Source organism: Aphelocoma coerulescens, chromosome 2, assembly GCF_041296385.1.
Source record: "Aphelocoma coerulescens isolate FSJ_1873_10779 chromosome 2, UR_Acoe_1.0, whole genome shotgun sequence".
Lineage (NCBI taxonomy): Eukaryota > Metazoa > Chordata > Aves > Passeriformes > Corvidae > Aphelocoma > Aphelocoma coerulescens.
In genome coordinates, this window is record NC_091015.1 from 133,122,070 (window position 1) to 133,145,046 (window position 22,977).

The 22,977-nt window shown below is 39.7% G+C and overlaps 1 protein-coding gene across 1 annotated transcript in view; it reads right to left on the reverse strand.

Annotated features, from left to right (window-relative positions):
• Window positions 1-22,977, reverse strand: part of CPA6 (carboxypeptidase A6) — a 50,866-nt gene that overhangs the window by 24,866 nt on the left and 3,023 nt on the right. Inside the window, exons 3-7 of the mRNA XM_069004997.1 lie at window positions 20,353-20,428; window positions 7,549-7,673; window positions 4,054-4,168; window positions 3,019-3,120; window positions 2,086-2,190 (exon numbers count right to left, since the gene is read on the reverse strand). Of these exons, the coding sequence (XP_068861098.1) occupies window positions 2,086-2,190; window positions 3,019-3,120; window positions 4,054-4,168; window positions 7,549-7,673; window positions 20,353-20,428 (523 nt within the window). The remainder of the gene's footprint in view (window positions 1-2,085; window positions 2,191-3,018; window positions 3,121-4,053; window positions 4,169-7,548; window positions 7,674-20,352; window positions 20,429-22,977) is intronic.

Consider the following 22,977-nt stretch of genomic DNA (forward strand, 5'->3'; position numbering starts at 1 on the left):
TGTTGGCTAAGGGGAGATGGCAAAATCCTGTAAACATATCATGCATCTGTAATGTATCCCAAATTAGAAGAGTTTAAGTGCTGATACTTAAAAAAACCCAAAACCAAATTAGAACCAGACAATTTGGAAGCAAAATTCCAATTCCATTTGATTTCACCTCTCATTTGAAAACTGCAAATGGATAAATATGAAGACTAAATACTAGACCTCAAAAATAAAGGGAGAATAAACCAAATAAGATAGAATCAAAGAAACATAGGATTCACTTGTTCTTCAGATAGTATGAAATCTGTCATTTCAGGTGAAATCCATGCATGAAGAAGAACAGCCAGCAGATCAATCACTGGCTTTGAGACTAGTGTCACCGGCAGAATTTTGGGGGTTTTGATTATGGGTTGGGTTACACAACAGCAGGCTTCCCAGTGAGATAGCCTATACATGTCTCAAAGGGGGAAAAGGATCTTTGATCACAAGTTAAGAGGTCTCATTGGAAGAGCTTTAAACTGGATTTGAAGGCAGAAGAGGATAAAACCAGGCTCGATAGAGATGAGCTTGGGGGCACCACACCGATGTTTGAGGGATGTTGTTCTAGATAGGTCCTTCAGTCTGCCATCCCAGCGGAGGCTGGGGATGAAGATCCAGGAGGCAGCAAAGACAGAAGGGTTATTGATGTGTCAGAAACCACAGAAGTGCCAAAGAACAGTCATGTAGGAATTAGGGCTTCTTCCCTGTAGAAGGCAGCAGGATCAATAGCCCAGATGAAGTACATCTACACCAATACACACAGGATGGCCAACCAACAGGAGCTGGAAGCCATTGCACAGCAGAAAAACTATGATAATTGCCATCATGGGAACATGGCAGATGAATTCTTGACAGATTTAGACCAACTGTTCAGAAAGGCCAAGTGCCAGATCCTGCACTTGAGTCACAGAGACCCCAGGCAGTGCTACAGGCTGAGGGAAGAGTGGTTGGAAAGAAGCCCGTTGGAAAAGGACCTGGGGGTGCTGGTCAACAGCTGGTTGAACATGAGCTCGTGTGTGCCCCAGTGACCAAGAAGGCCAATGACATCCTGGCCTGTATCAGCAATAGTGTGGCCAGCAGGACCAGGGCAGTGATTGCCCCCCTGTGCTCAGCACTGGTGAGGCCAAACCTTGAATCCTGTGTTCAGTTTTGGGCCCTCACTGCAAGAATGACATTGAGGTGCTGGAGGGAATCTAGAGAAGGGCAATGAAGCTGGTGAAGGTCTGGAGCATAAATGTGATGAGGAGCAGCTGAGGGATCTGAGGGTCTTTAGAGAAAAGGAGGCTCAGGAGGACCCTTACTGCTCTCTACAACTACCTGAGAGGAGGTTGTAGCTAGGTGGGAGTCAGACTCTTCTCTCAAGTAACAAGTGATATGACAAGAGGAAATGGCCTCAAGTTGAGTCAGGGGAGGCTTAGATTGGATACTGGGAAAAATTTCTTCACTGACAGGGTTGTCAAACATTGGAACAGGCTGCCCAGTTAAATGCTTGTCACCATCCCTGGAGGTATTTAAAAGATGTGTAGATGTGGTACTTGGGGTGATAACTCAGTGGTGGACTTGGCAGTGTTAGGTTAACTGCTGGACTTGATGATCTTTAAGGTCTTTTCAAACCCAAACAATTCTGTGATTCTATTGCATGATTCTGTGACTTTAGCTTCCTATTCCTATGGAATGACACAAAAGAGAAATGTCTCTTTTAAACTAAGTCCTTAAAGCAAAGATGCTGCTGAACTGATCTGAAGCAGTACACACTGGCACTGATTTACCTGGGCTGTTACCAGAATCACAATCTTCACATTTTTAGGTCTTGGAATAAAATCCTACTTCACACCTCTGCCAATATGTGTCTGGCATATTTTTTTCCTGTGCCTAGCTGTGTCTGGCTGTCATTAACAGCTTTGTTTATTAAGCACTTAAGTATTCCACAAATTATTTTTAAAAAGAGAGGTATAATAGCTAGTTATTTTCCATATTAGTAGTGTGTTAGATCTGCTACAGAAAAAATGCAAAGTTTATTTAACAGAAGGAACTGTATGACTGTAAATTTTGAACACTTACTTCTTTCACAAACCACTGGCAGAAGGCAGGGCCAATCCACTCTCTTGCATGAATCCCACAGTCTATCCAGACAGCTTTCTTGTAGGGCCGTGATCTTTTACCTAACTGGAAGTGTGAACATTCACAAAACACCAGTGTATTTCATCACATTAGTGAAAACACAGTAATGAGGAAATAATAGAATATGAGAGAGACAAAACCATTTTGAATTTCCTCATATAAAGGAACGCCAATTTATTGTTTTAAAAGGTATGGCCAAGATAATGTTAGGCAGGTGTGCCAAGATAATGAGGCCGACCTATGGCAAAAAACTGTAGGAAAAGTGAGATCTGTCAGTTCCTCTTTTACGAGGAATGAATATCTCATGGAGTAGGGTGAGGAACAGTGACACTGTGTGAATAGCCTCATAAAGAATCAAATTTTCAGAACTTTTCAACAGGAGATGGAAAGAAAATACATTGAAAGATTTTTTGCATCTTGCCGACACACTCTAACTTGTGGTCCTAATCATGTGAGTTGAGAGCACACAGCCCTGAAATTTTGTCACTAGCTAAAGAAAAGGCGTATGTGGCACGTGCTGAGAAGGGCTCCAGAGCCCTCTGGGATCCCTCTCCAGCATAACTGCTCTCCTAGTTGTGTATAAAAAAAGAGCTTTGCAATCCCCTTAAATCCAAATCCTGCTAATTGAACTTGTCCTGTTATCTTTCTCCATGCATATCCAAACCAGGTAAATAGGATTTGGCTATTAGTTTTCCAGCTTTCTTTTCCCTTTTGTTCATTAAAGATGACATTCTGAGAGATACTTAGATTTTAGCAACTCATCCTTAGGAAACACTGTTAAGCTGTGTCTCTGGTGTATGTGCTGTAACATAAATAACAGTGTCTGTCCCTGATTCCAGATTTTAGTCTCATTAATGACTGTTTAATCTTTACCTTGAGTACATACAGTGGTCTCCCTTCATAGGATTTTCCAACAGAGAACATGTGAACAAGATCTGAATAAGTTCTATTCAGATAATGCATCCAGTCCTCAATCTGCAAATACAGAAATAAAATCATTGCTTCAGTCTTTGCATTTCCTGAGAAGAAACTGTAATACACTTATTTTTCTCAGCTCGCAGTCCTCTCTCTACTTTTTGATTTTCCTGGAGTTTTTATTTTTGTCTCGTTTGTTTGTTTTTGTTTTCACACTTTAAGCATTATTTGGCTCTCATAGCTCTATTTCCAGAGGATGGATGCAGCCTTCACATGAGATTTATTTTCCATTTCATTGTTGGGTATTAGTGGAATGCATAAGCTGTCCATCAAAAATAGGGGGACGTGGCTAATCCACCATTGCCACTAAATATTAATGGAATGAAGAAAGAGGGTCCCTGATTCTGCCTGCCAGAACACAATGACAAACAGATTGACATGCATGTCTCAATGCTACCTGCAATATTTGTTTCACAGGCATCAGATCTTGTGGTGCAGCACTCTGCATGCTCAGCCCAGTGACTTTGATTTGGTGCAGACTGAAATTGTGTATATGAGCACACTAAAATCAACAGAAATTATTTACCCAGCCATAATCCAGGATAGTATTCCTTATGCATGAGTTTGTATCTAGGTGTTTTTAAGTATTTGTACCTCCCGTGCAAATACTTAAGCATTTACTCATATTGCTTAATTAAATGACTTAGTGTGACAAATCACTCACTGAAATCTCTTATTCCACCAGAGTAAAGGACCTACTTTTTAAAATAAAAACTCAGGTGCTCTGAAAGATAGTTACATGTAAAGATGAGCCTTGAATATAAATATAAAATATACTTTTTTTTTCAAGGAAGTGCCTATTTTTGAAGAAGCAGCACTTAGAACATTTCTGAAGATGAACAGGTAACCAGAATTTGTAGAGAGAATGAAATCTTAGCCTTATTAAATACAACATTGTAGTAGATAAGAGGAACAATATGGATTTTAATGCACCTCTTCCAGGGAGTGGTACACTTCGTAGTTATACCCAGAGAGGGACCTTCGATTCCTATGGGACCTCACTCCAGTCTGGTTTTCTATCACTTGCTGTAGGTCTGATATGAGAATCCTAGGTAAAAAAAGATAGCAGTATTACTGAAAAACTAGTAGAACACACAAGCTAAATCAGAAAAACAATCACGTTTAGAGGAAATATAGCAGAATTTAAACCATCCTGACTTTACTTCATCTGTTACATTTTGACAGTAGAATGCTTCAGGCTCACTTGAATATAAGCTGCCAAATAAATACTCCAGCTGCTTTGAAATGTAACAGTGCCTTCAAAAACACAATAAGCTAGTTAAGTGACTAAAACAGAATGATGTAAATAATATAGCCAATGTGAAGAAGCGCCCACTTTCATTTTTTATGGAGCAACATTTGCTGTCTTCTTTTATAATCCAAGTATACTATGTGATCATGGATCTTTGAAAACTGATTTCAAACCATTTGAAAAATCTTTTTAAGCTTAGAAAAACATGGACATACTTTCTTTTGGGAGTGGCATGCAATGTTACATATAGCTACAAGTTGTAGAGGCAAAACAAAAAATTAAGAACTTGGCAGCATTATCGTTCTGTCTGAAACACGTAAAAACAGGAAACAAAAAAATCTAAAGTGTGCTTTGTTGTTTACCTTATCTACTCTGCTGTAGTTGTTTGCCAGTTTTGTTAAAATAACTCAGGAAAAATATGAAAAATACTGAGAGAAAATTAAATATACTTGGGTAAAAAGTGAGAGGTTCTTTGCATTAAGAGCAAAATGCAGAGAGGGCTGTGTAAGCTGAAAACTTTCCTGTTTTATGGCAAAAAAAAAGAGATATGAATATAAAATTATAATACAGAAAACATCTAAAAATAACTATAATAAGGAAGTTGAGGCATCCATCCATCCCATCAGACAGTAGCAGGAGCAGGGAATATTGTCACAGATATCTGTAACATTACTGTAAAACTGAGAGTCATCCTTGTAATGCTCCCTTCTCCTAAAGCATGGCAATGTGTAATCACCACACTACTAATTCACCATTCCCAGAAAATGACAGTCACATTCAGCCTTCTACATTTTTATAGGCATTAGCTGCCGTGATTGGAAAAAGATGGAAAGAAATGGCATTTACTCTCCTCGTAACTCAGCTGTGCAGCAGATGCCTCAAAGGTAATAGGTCTATCTACATATAGAATCAAAGTAAAGGTTATTCTCATCTTCCAAAGCATTAGTGAAATAGTTGTATAAATAGGAATTGCATTGTTCTATATCAGCAACATTCATTAAGCAAACTAAAGGATTATAGTCTTGACTTGCAAGGTGCTGTATGTACTGTAAAAGCAGTACTGTAAAGCTGATCAAAGGAGTGATTTTATTCAAGTCATTAGAGCATCTAATATTTAAAAAAAATACTGGACTGCTTTGCAGAATTCAGATTAGTATAAGCACCTATCAGGATCAAACTCACTCTGTTAACTTATGCACCTGTACTCTAAATGGGATTTGATAATCTTTCTTTATTCTTAAATGACTGTCTACTGTGTGTGCTTATAACACAAAGGCTCTAAAGTCCCTTAGGTCTGAGTGCAACCTAAGTGGCTTCTTTGCCAGAAAACTTACAACCAAGGCAACTGGGTGCAGAGAGTTTACCTGATGCCTGGCTTGTTTTCATGGCCATCTTGTCATGAAGTCAAATCCTAAGAGAAATAAGCCTGTTTTAAAGGCAAGTGCTGGTCATTATTAGGGATGCTTAAATGCTTCCTACCTTTGTAAATTTGTCATAATTTAGGTAAGCATCACTGTATTGAGCTGAAATTTTACCTGGCATTTGCCTCAGATTTTCCAGTTCCAAAAGAGATGTAGAAATTTAACTCCATTGCAGTGTGTGGAAAAAAATAATTTTAAAAATTGTGAAAAACAGTCATCTGAAAAGGAGTTGTACAAAATCTTGGCTTGTGGAGCTCCACTTCAGCTCAGGGCTGTGGTCCCCACCCTGTGGGCATGGCTGTGCTTGATCAGCCTGCTCCTGCTTCTCCCTGATTATGGATGTTGTTGCTCTCATGGTGAATCCTCCTAGCTCTTGTGGAGTTACAGATCTCAGGAGGCTTGTTAGGACGAGCACATGATTGTTGAGGCTTTGCAGGGTTTTGCTTCTGATGGCTGGGACCATCTAAAATGCGCAGCAGGGAGATGAAGAGGGAGAGCAAAGGACAAGTATGGACCTGGTAAAATGCTGGCCAATTTCCTTCTAAGTGCACACAACTTCTGTGCCAAAAGTCAGATTTTCCCTGTGGAAGATTAATGCACTGTTAACCTAGCATGTTTGTTGGGGTAAACTGCAGAGACCCTTTGCTCTGGCAGTTCTTGCCTGGCACATTGCTCTGCAACCCAAGCAGAGGTCTTCAAGTACAGAGAGTGTTTATAACACATATCATTAAAGGTGATTACTGTGAGCAGGAACAGCAGTAGACATCAATACAACTGCTGGATCACAGTAATTAGGGAACATTTTTTTATAAGCAGAGGAAAACAATTACAGAAATCCCCATCTCAGTTTTAAACATAAACAAAGCCAAAGCAGTGCTGAACCCACATGAAAGTCACTCTGAACTGCAGCTATGGAGCTTGTGTACTTAATTGCCTTATATTTGTTTCTGTATTTTTAGAACAACAAATTAAGAAGAGACCATTGTTATAATAAAAATGGGATTGTGATGAGTACTATACATATGTATACATAAATACATCTACAGTATGATTTACACCATTCTGAGATGATGTGCAGAGAAATAAGTATAAATAACTTCATATAGGTCTTTACTCAGCAAATTTTTGAGAATTCAAATAACTCATCAGTTGATTATTCAGATGCTTAGGCATGTCATTGAAAAAGCTTTAATGACAAGATCATTTCTCTTGTCCAGTATATCATATGGATAAATATGAAAGGATAACTATACTCCAAAATTGTCTTGAATTCTTTTAAGGAGCACTATAAATGGTTTGTGAACTTAAGTGTGCATTTGTACTGTATGACTTGCATTGGTCACTAGGAATGGAGAATAAAGAAGTAGCATATTCCTGTATAACTGATGAAGAAGTGTTGTCTCTGCATTTGCAGCTTGCTTGTAAATAAACCTTGCTCCTACTAAACAAAGAAAGAGGCAAAGCAGGCTACAGAATTAGTAATTACGAACCCTCTCTTAACAGATGTGATTTCACATATATTGAAAACATTTCAGCTTGACTCCAAAGGAGGACATTTAATTAAAGCTGCCTGCCTGTGGGAGATTTTCTGCTCTGCCATTAAAGTGGCTGTTTTCTTGGCAATGCCTAGCTGTCTGCCAGCCTAATTGCTGTGATGTGGAACGCATTTTTGAGAGCACTTGGCGTGGTAGGTGCAGACCTGCCCCGAAGGCCAGGTCTCAGGAGTGCGGCATGGGAAGTGAAGCCTGGGCTTACGTGTACTGGATGTTTGCTTGCTGGAGGTAGGGCAGCAGGCTCCGGCTCATGTTCTGCGGTACTCGCACGTCAGCGACTGTACCTTCGACGATGTGGAAGGGGCTGCTGGGCTGCCACAAGTCCACCTGTAGTGCAGGAACCAACCTGTAATTCACATGCATTCAGTGGAGGTGGGGAAGTCCAGGAGACAGCATGCTTGAAGGTAGGTAGGCAAACCCTCTAGGCTTGGTAGAGACAATAAAACTGCATCGGCTGGTCCAGCTCGGCATCTGTGCTAACGGAGCAGATTTTGAGGATTCACTGTGCCCAGCTCACCACAACTCCCCTGGGAGATTTGCCAGTGGGAACAGAGAACAGTCTTCAGAACATGCCTCCTCAAACAACTCAAAACAAAAGCTAGTTCCAGCTTCATGCACCTCCTCAGACTACTATACATTCCCAATGTATTAGCTCCTATGGAGTCCATGGGTCTTTTTAATTTTGCAAGGCATTTTCTCTGTTCATTAGGGCAGCCAAAGAATGCTAAAGAGATATAGAAAGCATAGCATATACCAGTGTTATTTGTAAAATGGATTCAAGTTTTATTCTTGATAATAAGCAGATCAGAGGTCAGTAACAGGTCACCAAGACCATGAATACACAATAATTTTATATTAAATGTCAAAATAACAGAATTAAGATAATCAGATTATTTCAATCTTGTAAAAAATGATGGCTACTGAACAATGCCACTATTATTATTGTGCTATCTGTATCTGCACATACCAAAGGGATGTTGCTTGTCCATTTTTACTTCCTTTTGTTGCCAAATCTGAGATACATTTGAAAATTTTAGCCCAGGACATGAATTTTCAAGAAAGCAAGAAAACTTGCAAAGAAGGATTTGAAACTCAGTGTTCTGTGCCCTGTAGTAAAATACTGTACTTGCACTCTTCAACAGTGGTAAGCACAGTTCCTCCTCAACCAGTGTGAGGACAGTGGAAAGAACACAAGTCAACAAAACTCTTTCCAGAGCTTCTGGATGTTCATAGGAGATATAAATGGGAGTTTCAGGAACAATCTCTGTATCAACATAACAAAGAGGCATGCCAAGCTCCACAGGCCTTAAAAATATGTCGGTGAGCTGAATACAAGGAAGGAAACTGATATGGACTACATGTCCACACATTTCTTAAACAGAATTTTAAAAGGATTAATACTGGATAAATGTCTTATTGCAATCAGCTGTGCCAGGCTGCACTGAGGAAGCTGTTGATACAGCTCATGAGCATCCACTGCTTTCCAGGTATCTAAAAAGATTTTTATAATCTATACCGTAAAAGAGCATCACTTCTTTTATGCCATAGAAGCTATTTGGGAAACACCAAATGCATTTACCTGGTCTTGCTATGGACCTCATTTGTGAGAGGAGTACAATCTTGCAACAGGGGTTTAGTTCTCACCATTTCTCAAATGGCCCTGAGTAAAAATATTCTGATTACTAAGAGGACACCTAATGCTGAATCTGGTGCTACCTCTTTAAGCAAGAGTGACCTCAACCCAGTTAATCCAATTAAATGCCTGCTACTTTGGAAGGAGCAGAACTGAAACACAGGGCCAGCCTCTTCCTGTTCTTGCCAAAGCCACTCTTTGTTTCATGCTGCCACAATATGGTATCTGGATCCAAGTCATAGTGGTGGGTGGGTGCAGCATCTTTTGAAGTCTAACACCAGGACTGGCAAAGTTCACGAGGCTTGTGAAGCTGACAGCAGCTATGACAGATGGCCAGTAGAAACGAAAGTCGTGAATTAAATGGTGATAAATGCTGCTTACAAATAAAGATTGTCTCACTGTGCTAACACCTTATGTTTGTTAGTTTATCTGTCTTCCGTATTTTGATAAATTACAGGCACCCAGTGAAATTCCCCCCTAACTCAACATGGTTAATTTCACACATGTTTAATTAGAAATGTGTATTTGGCTTTTAAGATTTATTCCAAAAAATATACATCAGAAAGGGTAAATGTGTTGCTCTTAGAGTAACAGTCTATCAATCAGCTCAGCCAGAGCCATCTTTACAAAAATAACAACATATTGTTACATACAAGCTAAGAGCAACTGAAGTGAAGTGTCTCCTGGCTAACTGCAATATCTAAGCACACAGAACTGGAATAGAAGAAAAAACCCCAACTAATCACAACTGATATACACCTGAAACTTGTCTTTGTTCTTGACAGTTACTCAGGATTTATTCTGGTGAAACTTTCCATTACCATGGAGGAGATAAGCCAACAAATATTCACACTATTAGCTATAACATCACCAGACTTTTTAATTTCTGAGGTATTCTACTTGTTCCTCACATTCCTGGCTACAAGTGAATATCAAAAGCAGAAGCAATCTTCTTTTAACTAATGAAATCAGTGGCATATTGCCACTACACTCTTTCAGTGGAAATGCAATATTTCACTCCTGGCATTGTCCTGGAAGTGAGACAAAAAAATCCTATATTTAGAATGCAAATCATTCTGCTTCATCCCAATTCCCTGTTTGAGTAGTTTGGCTTCCTTTGACTCCCACTTCTCATCCTTTGCAATGTAAACAAAGCAGTCAGTGCTCCTCTGGGAGATGTTACCTGTGCTGTCCAGAACACCAATCACTGGCTGGATTTTGCCTTGTAAAGCATATAACAAGTAACATGTTTCTCCAACAGACATCTTATTTATATTGCAGCTGTCAGCTTGTCCTTGTTGTGACAAGTACATGGAAACTGACAAACAGAAGATGGATTTCAGAGCAAGCATGTTTGGACTGAGCAAGTCCAACTATACTCACTGTCATCTTCAGGAGACTTTATCACTGCATCTCCCACAGATACTGAGAGTCTTATCGAAATCATCACTCTTATTTCAACATCATTCCTCTCTCAAATATGCCTTAGATTCCCATGCTGGGCTCTGCTGGCTAGTGAGTGGCAGTGAAAGTAATCGCCGTCCTATCCTCTTCACTCTCTGAGACAGGGTGTTGTTACCCCCACACACTACACACCAGCCTTTATATAGTATTATGGAGTACCAGTCAGTGCCAAAAGATATCTGTTTGCTCTATGGGTGGTAGGATTTGCTAGTTGGGAGGAAGATTCTCCAGCTACAAAACAAAGAGATGCAGAAATCCTACAAAACTCCCTAAGCATACAGCCAAATATTTGAACCTCAAAATTCACCTGGTATCTTGAGGATAGAGGAAAAGAAATATGCTTTAGAGCATGTCTGCAAATCTAAATATTCTCATATCCTTTGCAGAACACTCTTATTTGCACATCTTTTCCTGTCTTTCAGCATGTTCAGAGTTGGGACCGGGAGACCAATTACTAAGTACCTGTCACTCAGTGTGGCCATGAGTGCCTGTTCTCAGGGACAGTGGTGGCTCCCCAGATGCCCAGTGAATGCTCTTTCCCAGAATCTCACTGGAAGCATGGGCATCCTGACTTGCTTTCTATAAGGAAAAAATGGTATGTAAGAGCATAGAGACTGGTCTCTTTTTCCAAAACATTTAAACACATTGTTTCTTTATTTAACAGAGAAAGTGTGAGAGATTATTAATTGTGACTACATAATAAGTAGTCTTTTTAAACTGCCTGTTCTTCTTTTTTCAACCTCACTTGTCCCATGAAAGTCCCTGTGGTTCAATTTGTGCTTAGGAAAGCCAGGTTTCTTTGTAGGCAATTTTCCTTTAAACTGAGGTGTTAAAGACAGCTCAAATGAACCTATCAGCTCTTACCTGGACACATTCCAAGGTACAGCAACACTGAACTCACTAGTCATGTCTCTAGGTTTTGATCAGTACAGTGATGAAAAGTCAGGACAAGGCAAAGGGACAAATATTTTAAACAGATTTGGGTGCTGAACTAATAGAATTCAGAATTTCTTCCAAAGTTAAAATTATGCAAATAATTTTCCAAGAATACAAACATTTTGTTAGTATAATCCTACATATCACAAATGGTGTACAGAAAACTCTTTTGCTCTGCCAAGACAGAAAACAGAACAGGGAGTTTTTTTTTCACTAGTTCAGTTTTTCCTCCTGCTCATTCCATGCCATGGAAAGGAAGCCTGGGAAGAAAAGTCTCCCTGCTTTTCCCCACAAACACTCTCATGGCTGCATAAATCTCACAGTCTTTTTTTTAAATTCAAGTCACTGAAATAAATCCCCACCTTCTTTAGACCATGGGGCTTAGTCCAGCCTTTGTAATTAAAGCCATTTTCTTGGGCAGTAGCCTCCAGTTGTCCCTCATTACCTTTTCATAAGCAGATGTTTCATTTCTTCTTCCATTTAACCTGAAAGGAAGATGCTTAGTGCTCTCATCAGATCGGCAATTATGAATCAATCAAATGATTGATGCTTGTCATGAAAATAACTAGAATAACTTTGTCATAACTTACATTTAGTATCTGGAGAAAATAGTTTATGATTTATCTGTGTTATTTGCCAGGAAGACAGAAATTTTGTTATATGTTTTATTACCTAGCAATTGCAGTTTTTATTCTTACTGAGTTGTATCCAGCAATACATGTGCCAAAGCTGGCCTTGTCCTTAACATCACTATGAATGGATTTCTTTGAGAAATGCTGTCAACTGTAAAGTTCAGAATATAACTATTGTTATGATGCTGTCAGTAGAAATGGTTTGGCATTTCTGACCCTCTTGTAAAAGGGCATGTGCAGTCAATAATGAAAGCAGGGGTACTCTTTGCTCACAGGCTCTTTCAGGAAACGTGGGTTTCCCATTTACATCCATATGCTCATGTATAGACACATAAACACCCTTAGCAGTGCTGAAAGTTATTAGATATCTCTTCAATTAGAAATCCAATAGTAGAAGGCAGAGTGTAGAAGTAGAAACCACTTTAGTCTTATTGGTGTTGTCAGGGGTCTGACTGCCCGAGGTTTTATCACATAATACATGGGCAACACAGTTACTTACACGTACGTACAAACACCCCTCGCACGCACATGTACAGTGTGCAACAGAATTTTAGACCTCTGTTGGTACATCTGAAAAGACAGAAGCAAGGAAGAATGACTCTTGTTCACTCTGACACTGTTGCATAACTACAGCAGTGCTGTGGTTCACCTGGAAAGAGCAGAACTGCACATCTCTAATGTCTTCAGCCTTGCAAACATTTCAGGACCAGGACTGATTTCATTCTCACTTGCTTCTGACAATTAAGGAACTTAATTGACAGTCCTAACTGCCAATCTGCTTCAGCTGCCCTTTATGTGCTGCAAAATTGTCCAGTGGAAATCCAATATGGAATTTCCTTGCTTTCTAAAAGGACTTACAATGCAGTCCTAGTGCAAAGTAATTTAGGTTTCTGATTGAGTGCACTAGACATTTTACTGGCTCTAACTTTTCAGTATTTGTTTGCTTTTCAGTGAGGCTGGTAAGAGTAATTGTGCCAATAAATGGGGAATGATTCATGGGATTGCAGCAACCGTAACACTGGCAGGAACAGAATGTGAACAACCCACAGCTTGAAGTTTTGAGTTTTGCGGATCTTTGTGGAACTATAGCGAAGTAATGGTCTTCCCATTCTATTTGCACTGGTATAATTTTACACAGGGCTCTACACTGAAAAGAACCTGTCGGCTATTCCTCAAGAGAGTCACTGAGATAAAACTCATACTCAGTTTTATGGTAACTGAATATCTGTTCTTAGAAGTACAGATGCTACTGGGCTAAGTATATTTTAAAGATGTGAAAAAGTCTTTAACAGACTCATTAAAAAAAAAAAGGCCAAACCCTTCTTTTGTTTATTATTAAACTATTTATAGCTTGGTTCAAATTGCAGTTGCTGCTGCACTGCATGGGAAATGGAATAGTAAGCCCTGGATCTGATTCTACTCCCACTGAGGCTGTGCTGATGACTTTGTTGAGCTCAGGCTCAGACTTCCTCAGAGGAAGCAGATTCCTTCCATCTCAGAAAGTCCATGCTTTCTGCGTCTTGCGAGAACAATACTCTTACTACCTGGGTTATTCTGTTCTATCTTGTATTTTCCCACTAAAGTTTTTCTGCAACAACATTTTCCTTCTGATCCTGGCAAGTGTTTTCCAAACATGTATTTTGATATATCTATGAATACCCTCTGTTGTCACCTGATGTTCCTTGTGTATCTGAAATATGCTAATATCTGAATGGAACCCTAACCATGAGCTAGGGTAAAATTTAGACTGAAAACTAAAGCATCTGGCTATATAGATATATTTGCTGTAGGTACAAAGTAAAATGCATGCAGCCTTGGCTGCTGAGCTAGTTCTTTCCTTCTGCAAATAAGAATAGCTCCACTTGGGCTTACAGACTTTCTTACTGCATTTTCAGATGGGCTTTTGTCCTCTGAAGGCTTTTTAAGCATTTTCCTATGGAGGTGTAAACTATCAGATTTATAGCCAAGTGATCCTTTTCCCCTATGAGACATTTTTTCTGATTCCCTGAACTGCAATGACAGGATCAGTTCAGGGATTACAATGGATAAGCAGCTGCTGTAAGGACTAGAAAACAAACAAAAGGGAATGGAGTTCTGGCTTCAAGGCCTGCTAGGCTGGCTCCTCCCAAAGTTGAAGAAGCGCCTGGCTGTGCCCAGGAATTTCTTTTATAAAAACTGCTGAAGAATGAGTGGTCTAACTCTATTATGCCAGGAATGTTCACAGAGCAGTGGCTTCTTTGCCACCTATACAAACAGTCCTGATCCCAGTTAGACATTATGTGATAAAAAGTGCTTGTAGACCACAGATGGAGTAGAAGTTATCAGTCAAGGCTCAAATGAAGTGCTGCTTCAAAAATAACCCTTACAAAGGAAAATTCCAGAGCAGATAAACAGAATCTGCTGGGTCTGAGGACCCACGAAAATCCCCATTTCTTTGCAATGCACTTGGGAATGTGACATTTGTTTCTGTCAGTCACGTCCAACAGAATTAAAACCATGAAAGGGCTCATAAATCAGCAACAGGCTCCTCAAATTGTCTTCTGAACAAGAAAGAGCAGGAGAAAATAGCCAGTCATTGGAGAGGTGTACAAAGCAGAGGGACAGCAGATGGACAAGAGGAGTCTTGGGGGACAGAGTGTGGGCAGTAGTATTCATGTCACTGTGGTACTATCATCCTAAGTATTTCTTTTTAATTTCTTGATTACTGTAATAATTTGCAAATGATTAGTGTGGAATGGTGTACCTGCAAAAAGATATTTCTGGTCTTAAACACTAAGTCAGGATTAAAGTTTTTAACCATATCTCTAAAAAGAGAAATTATTTATAAGAGCAAAGGACTGCAACAGAAAATCTAAAATTTAAGACTGGCACCTGTGATGGCATTACAGCAGCAGCCAATCTAAAAGCTGGACAGTATATACTGTCTATAGACAGATCTACAGCTAGAAAAATAAATAATTCCATGAGCAATAAAGAAATATTTAAAAAATAAAAAATTTTCACTTGAATTGTCAAAGAATTTGCTGCATTTTAGTCCGTCACAACCATACAAAAATGTTCCTCAGCACTGCTATGCAATATACTTGTCATGCATGTATAGTATACTTGCATACTATCATCTTACATGAAAGTCAGAGGAGGAGCTCCACCATCATTTATCCCTATCATACTCCCTGTTGGATCTACCCCAGTGGGCTTTGGCACAAGGTCTGTGCCAAAAGTGTCTAAGGGTGTGGGGTGGTGCTGCTGGTAGGACAGTTACCAGGGTCTTATTTTTCTTCCCCACGGAGACTGAAAGAAAAATGGAGGAACTTGCTGGAGACAAGAGATACTGCTGCATACATACTGATGGCATCTGTCAGCTGCTACTACCTCTGTCACTTAGTGAAACCCAGCCTCAAAAAAGAGCATGACTCTGTTCCCCACCTGCCACATTTCTTCTGACCACACACACATATTGCCCTAAGAAACAGTTGCATACACAGCAGTGCATGGTGCACAAGAGTTTCCTGAGAACTTGTTCTGGAGAGATGTGGTCCTAGAGTGGGGGGCTGGTGGGGAGGCACAGGGAACTCTGCTCAGCCTGGCTGAGATGAGAGTGGTCAGGGCCAGAGCCCCCTCCTGTTGCTTTGAGGCTGGAATGCAGCTGATCTGACTCAGTATATTTAGGCTTCTATATTTCTTCTTTACTGTAGCTGAGTTTATTAGTTAAATACATGCACATTCAGGCAATTTTACAGAACTTACTGCAGAAAAATTTTAATCTGTAGGGCTGGCTATTTTTACTGGCAGTGCAGATCTACATTCTATGTCCACCCCAACAGGAAAAAAAAAGCAATATTCTGTCACCTAAAAGTTAACAAAACCAGCCTATGAAGGAATCAATTTATAAAAATTATTAATAACAAAGGACTGTGGGCAATGGAGCTACAGACCAAAACTAATTTGTGGAAATTACTCAGCAAGTGATTATGACTAATGTGATTTGCCACTGGGCAATTCAGGAACAAAAGTGAAATGTGTGGAATGAAACATTCATTATCCATTATTCACTCAGTATAGGCAACGGCATTCATACTGTACAGAGCCTAGACACTTCAGGTAGAATTCAGGGATTATTTACACTGAGCATTATATGGACTTTTCCCTTAAAAAAAGGGGGGCAAACATCCCTCCTAAGGAGCTCCAGATACTAGGTTTATAAAGTTCTTAGGGATTACACCTTCTGTAATAGTATGTGAATTAACCTTACAGCTCAGGTATTGGTAGAAGAGCAGTCCTGTTTGAGATCAAGAGGTTTCCATATGGATGAAAACCCCTAAATAGTCCTTCAAACTCTTACATGAGTTTTGTTGTTATGTTTTAGCTCGGCTGCCGCTGCCCAAGTTAATCACTGGGGACATATTCTAAGAGACTTCAAATACATCAAGAAATATAGACAATTCCAAGATGATCTTTCAAGGATAACTCAGTGTAGGTTTCTGTAAATGCATATTCATGAAAGTATTCCTTTTGTGTCTGGTGTTTTTCCCAAAAGGGATGGACCTTGCTGACCTCTGTGGCATTGGCTTCAGCATGGCAAAAGGCAGAGCTCTCACCACTTACTTCCCCACTGCCCTGGTGTTTCTTTCTGAAAGAAAACAGCTAGAGTAGACTGTAAATGACAAAATCTACTCAAGAAGATCAGTGGTAAGGACAATAATTAAGAAACTGGCATATAAAACAAAATGAGGGAAATGATACATGGCTGTTCTTTCCACTGCCCATTTATTTTCTTCTTGGTTCTTTTCTCTTTGTCCAAATCAGTAGGCAATAAGGAGGGGTATCTTTGCATTTGCTTTATTCTCTGCCTGACACCAAAATACATTGCCTTTGCAGAAGGATCATCAGGATCATTTTTTCAAGCTTCTTTGTGATAACACCCTTCAGAAGGATAGGGTCATTTGAACTGAACAGAGAGGAGTTTTTCTTATAATTCTTTGGATTATGAGAGGTAGGTCAGAAGAAAAAGCTAAGTCACTCTGCCTTACAAGTGTAAGTTTAAGGGCAGAAGGAAATGGCTGGAATGAACACAAAACACCCCAAGTCTTTAGAAAGCCTCCCTCCACCAGATCCGGTGAGGAGGAAGCCTGCGACAGGAGGGATTATCTTCCCTTTGCCTTATTACCACAGATGGTCTGTTCTATGCAAGGAAATCCTGCACCAAACATACAATCCATTTTTGCAGAATCTACTCTGTGCTTACACTGTCCAGGGAATTTATTCAAAATAATTATGTTGTGCATGGATGACACCACGGGTCAACTGGGCTCCCCAAATGACTTCTGCATTGCAATTCCTGCTTGACTAATGGGGACTAATCCTGACATCTCTAGAGAGTGTAACTTTTGGTCCTCTGAAATATACCTCATCTCTAGTAGACCAGTTTTCCAGGGTAGAGAAACATGTCTGAATTGAAACCCAAGTGCATGTACTCTTCTCAATTTAACAACAGAAGTGATATAAGTTTTATTTTTATTGACTTTTCTTGTTCTTATAATACTGACAATGGTAGAAAATACTATCAGGCCATATCATAACTCAGGTTGAAAACTGAGTTTTGCACAACACTGAGTAACATAACCAAACTGCACTGTCTCAAAAGGATCCTGGTTCCATCTTTATTTCCCCCTTGAGGGACAGAATGTGTGAGTAATGTAACAGGTTGGTATTCATTTACCGCTCAAACCAAAATAGATTCAAAGGAGATGTGTCTCAAACCAGTTCTGGTTTTCTGACTCAGAAATGAAAAAATCTGAAATGCAGTCTTTGTAATTATAGCAATTTGTACATGTCTGTTGACACTCCTGCTCATATTCCTGTTGTTTGTCAGGCATACTGTGTTAAGATGGCATCCGGACTATATCTGGGTTTATTTGCAGCTTATTTTACACTATAGAGGGTTTTATTGTGTGCACTGTCTTCCATTTTCTCCTGAGCACATTGTACTTAAAGGATCATATTTGAAAAACAGAGTATAAATCCACTGTCTATTGAATTTAAACTCTGAAAGTCTGGGGGGTGGGGAGCAGGGAGAAGGACAGGGGAGACTTGACATGGAGACTTAAAAATTGCGCAACTCTAAATACGTGGTTCTCCAGAGGAGCTGATGACTTGCAGCCACTACTGACTTTTGCTGGTATTGTAAGGACTGGGCACTTCTGAAGAGTGTCATTATTGATCCACTTCTTCATGAGGGAATAACTTGAGATTTTTATTTCAAACTGGGACAGGGGACAAAATATGGTAAGTTAATGTTAAACATATCTGTTACTTGTTATCCACTGAGGTGTCTCTTCCACCCCATGCAGATGGGCAGTAAAGCAGCTGCAGATGGAAGAGTCCTAAGACCTGACATGCAGCCAAACCCAGCCTGTGTTCATGAAACTGGGTGACACTATACTTTCTCTTTTTTGAGTCTTCATTTCAACCTCCTCAGCTTAGTTTCTCATCAGAATCAATCATTCTCTAATTAACTAGTCAGATTCCAATGCAGTTTGCCAAAATTTTATTATCCTGCTCTCAGAGCTACAGCATGCAATTATTTATTCAAGTTTCTACTGCTCCCACTTTGATAGAATTGAGTGAAGGGATTTCTTTCTGGGAGCCTAAGGGAGCTCTGTAATGAGAAACAGTTACAGGAAGGTGAGTAACCCTTTTGCTTCGCAGGGTTTACAATATGAGGAGAAAGGAAAAAACACATGTGCTCCCTCTTTATGTTCCAACATCCAGGGGGGAGAAATTAATGCAAAACCCAGCTTCCACATGTATTGCTTGGTTTTATGGTTAGGTTTTTTTCCTAATTGGGAGTAAAACAAGTATCCTTTTTGGTGTATTACAGTAACATTCACAGGTGAGGGTCAGGCCTTTAATAAGCAGTGCAGAAACAAATAGAAGACAATATTCTTTAGGAGAGTTGGGCATTACAGTGCCAAGTGTGGTAATCCATGGCATCATGACACCGCCTCTGTTGAACATTGAAATTTTTCATGCAACACGTGCACAGGCTGGATGTCTTGAGAACGGGGGGTTACAAAATATAGCATCTTGAATGGGGAACTAACCAAACATAGCGTTAAGAAATGCAGATGTGATGGAGACAGCCTCAGCTTTCTCACTTAAGACTAGTGAGGTGTCAATGTCTTGACTGCTGGAGTATTCACAGCAGTAAGCCCTCTCCTGGGCTGAGGTACCTAAGGTAGCTCAGTCCTCTTTCTTTAAAAAAAAGTAGCAAGAAAGCTTTGTCATAATTGAAAGATGGAATGTTTTTCAGGAGGGTGTAAGAGCTCTTCTAACATCTTCGTTCTGTTTTGTTTTATTTGGTATGCAGACAGAGATTTGATTTACTTATATCACAGATGTTAACTATTGGACTAGAAAATTAGATTCACCTTCATTTTTTTGTCACAAAGAACACAATCATTTATGTAAGATTTCAGCAATAGAGACAGAATTACACCACAGACTGCCTAATAGTTTGCTGAAGTTGAAGGCAGTGAGCAGCCCAAAGCTTTTGCACATGCTCCAAACACTGTGGTACTTAACAGTGATCAAGTTGTTACTTCCCTGATTCTGCTCTAGTTAGGCTGTGTTTTGTTGACTATTAATGAAGCTTATCTCTTTCCCACAGTGCTTGGGGGCAGTGCATGCTCATGGTACAGTCCTTTTTTGGGGACCATAGCCCTGGCTTACAGGTACTGCCCATCCTCTGAGACAGTGGGCCAGACTGCTGTGGAAAGACTGCCTCTGCCTTCACAAGCTGTGCCAGCAAAGCAGCATGATGCAGAGTGCTCCTGTGCTGCCCTGCTGCAGTGGCACTGCTGCTTTTCATTTATATTTGCAGGGAAAGGCCAGGGAAGAAAGATTTTAGCTTTCTAGTGAGTATCATAGACACTATCTCAACTGCTACTAGGAAGTTATTCTGCCAGAGAGATTCTCGAACTGAAGCCACTTTTTCATATTCCTCTGTGTGTTCACAACTTTAAATTTCTCAGTGTTTTAAATAACCCCATTGGGCAGATAATGAAGCAACTGTGTATGCTAGCAAGAAGTGGAAGAACAAAGAAAGCAAATTTACAAGTGTGGCACCTCCATTACTTTAAGGCAATAAGTGTTGTTAAATTTGTCAGGCATGATGAATCTAATTCATATGCTATTTTATTGGTAAATTAGGAATTTACTGGGCAAAGACTGCTTTCCAGATAATAAAATAACTTGAAGTGCCAAATGAAAGGCAAGTTAGTTAACCCACTACAGTCTTCAAAAAAGACAAGAAAAAGAAGATGAAAATAATCAAACTCACCTTTAGCCTGTTGAATGCAGCCCTCAGGATCTGTGTTTCCCTGTTGCTCTCAGGAACAACTCGTATGACTTTATCACTGCCAATAACAGAAAATTGAATTGGCACTTTAGGACTCTTTGCAGCAGTACATTGGGACAGTAATTAGGTTCAGATAGATACTGCAACTGTGCTCTTTTTCAGCATCTGCAAAATGTTGGGTGAGCTGGAGCTCTGCTTCTGAGCTTGCTGCTGGATTATGCACTTCCATAGAAATGATTTGCTCTTTACAGATCAGTGTCAGCTTGACCTTCCATTTCTATGTAAATGCTTTGTTCATTCCTTCTAAGTTAAACCATTCAGGCTGACATCTTCCATACTGAACAACTGCCTCAGAACAAAGCAATTATTTTTTTCCAAAATGATTAATCTCTTTCCAAGGACAAGATTAAGTAAAATACATTTCTTTTTCATGTTTAAACCCTTAAACGACTTTGAAAAGTTCATTGTTCTCATGCATTAAAGAGAGGAGTTGACATGAGAAAAGAGGTGATCTTCATATTAGGGTGTACCTTTTTCTTTACCCATTAAAACTTGCACAAATTTTGTGAAGTAAATAGCTGCTCATACATGCTCAGGAGGTTCTAAAAAATAGTAGCTAATTTTATTAACTTTCTTTAACAGAAGAACTGAAGTAGAGTAAGTTTAGGTAAGATACGAGGAAGAAATTCTTTGCTGTGAGGAGCACTAGAATTTATTGCCCAGAGAAGTTGTTGATGCCTCATCCCTGGAAGTGTTTGAGGCCAGGTTGGATAGGCTCTGAACAACCTGTTCTAGTGAAAGGTGCCCCTGCAGGCAGGGGGGGCTGGAACTAGATGACCTTTTTAAGGTCCCTTCTGACTCAAGCCTTTCTATGATTCCATGATCTCAATTATGCAAACAGGAAGCAAGAAACTGAATGACCTTTCAACAACCACCATCTATGTCATGACCTATGGGATGCCAGAACCACAGAAAATAGAGGGCATGATCATGTAACTAAAATATCAGCCATACACAAGAAGGATGAAATAACTTTACGTGCTCCATGTGAATTCTGCCACTTTACTACATTTTGAGTTTTTTATTTGTACTGTTAATAATCAGTACTTCTCTTCCAAGAGACCTTGGAGGTCATGCATATCTGTATTTCTACAGTTTCATCCACTAGCCAAAATGCCTTTTAAACAATTTCTTGATCTACAATTTCTATATCATCTGGGAATTTTACACAGTAGAATTTCCCTTGATATTGAGAGGTTTGTCCCTTAAATATCTCATGAGCTCTCCTACTTTGCTGAAGGTTCTGAGTCTGCTGAGAAGATATTTGGCCAACTAGAAACAGCACTGCTGAGTGTGCCCTTGCTGGCTCACCATTTTAGGAAGGATCTCAAGCTTCTGCTGTTCCAAAGCACTAGGATTTGCCTTTGGTGAACTGCAGCTACAGCTCTGGTAGGACTCACCTTTGTTGCAAAAATCCTTAATGCATGTGTAGGTAACCATTAAATATTGCCAGTAAGTGTTTCAGAAGAAAGCACTGCTAATAAATTCTAAATTCTGAAATGGCTTACCTCTTTCTGGAAATAATTTTCCCTTACCCCCTCTTCTTTCTTAGTCTTTTCTCTACAGTCAATATTTTCTCCCCTTGGTCAGCCTCTAATCCTTCGTTCTGTCTTAGCTCTCCAGTTTTGTTCTCACCCCTGCTGAGTTTTCCCTGTAGACAGGTCCCAAGCCTTCCAACTCCTTCATGGCATTAAGTCTTGGGTCCAATTAGACTCCAGGTTCCTGCTGCAATAACACTGATGTACCCAGAGGTGTGGACCTCAGTCCATTCTCCTCGGCTGCTGTTGACCTTACTGGACAAATAGTTTATGCCTAAGAGGAAAGATTCCTGAAAGCTCTCCCGTTATAATTTGGTAGCCCAAAAAATTTAGGGGAAATTACTATGCTTCCAAGACAAGTTTAACCTCCTGTAAAGGAGCTTGCACAGAAAGGAATAAATCTCTTAGAGTACTACAACTGCTGCATCTTTAAAAAGAAAATAGATGCTTTAAATTTATCATACAAACAACAGTAATATTCTTTTCCATTACTCACTTCTTTCTAAGCACTAAATTGCTGTTAAGAAGAAAATAATAAAGAAGTAATAAAGAAGTAATTATTGTCCAGGAAGTTGATGTAGCTAATAAAGATTCATCAGACATTTCTGGAAGGATTGGTACAACCAACATATAAAAACCAGATTTTAATGAAATAAGTAGCTAAGCATGTGTTACACAGCTGTAATGGAATTTTGAAGGAACGGATATCACTTAGGTATGGTCTTGAATTAATTCACATCACTGTAAACTGTCTTCGATTAGCTCAGCAACTCTGTCATTTCCAATGTGATGAAAAACCCGCCCTAAAGAGGAAAATACTGGTGCTGTGACAGATTGATCACTTGACACATTGTTGGGAAATGCCTCAAGCTGTGGCTGGGTCTGCTGCTGGAGAGCTCATAGCAAGCAGTCTAGCATACCTGGCAATTTTAGTATTTTATTAAAAGATGGTGAAGCCATTATGGCAAGGCTCTTTCAATTTTTGTGCATGCAAGATGTGGGAATACGC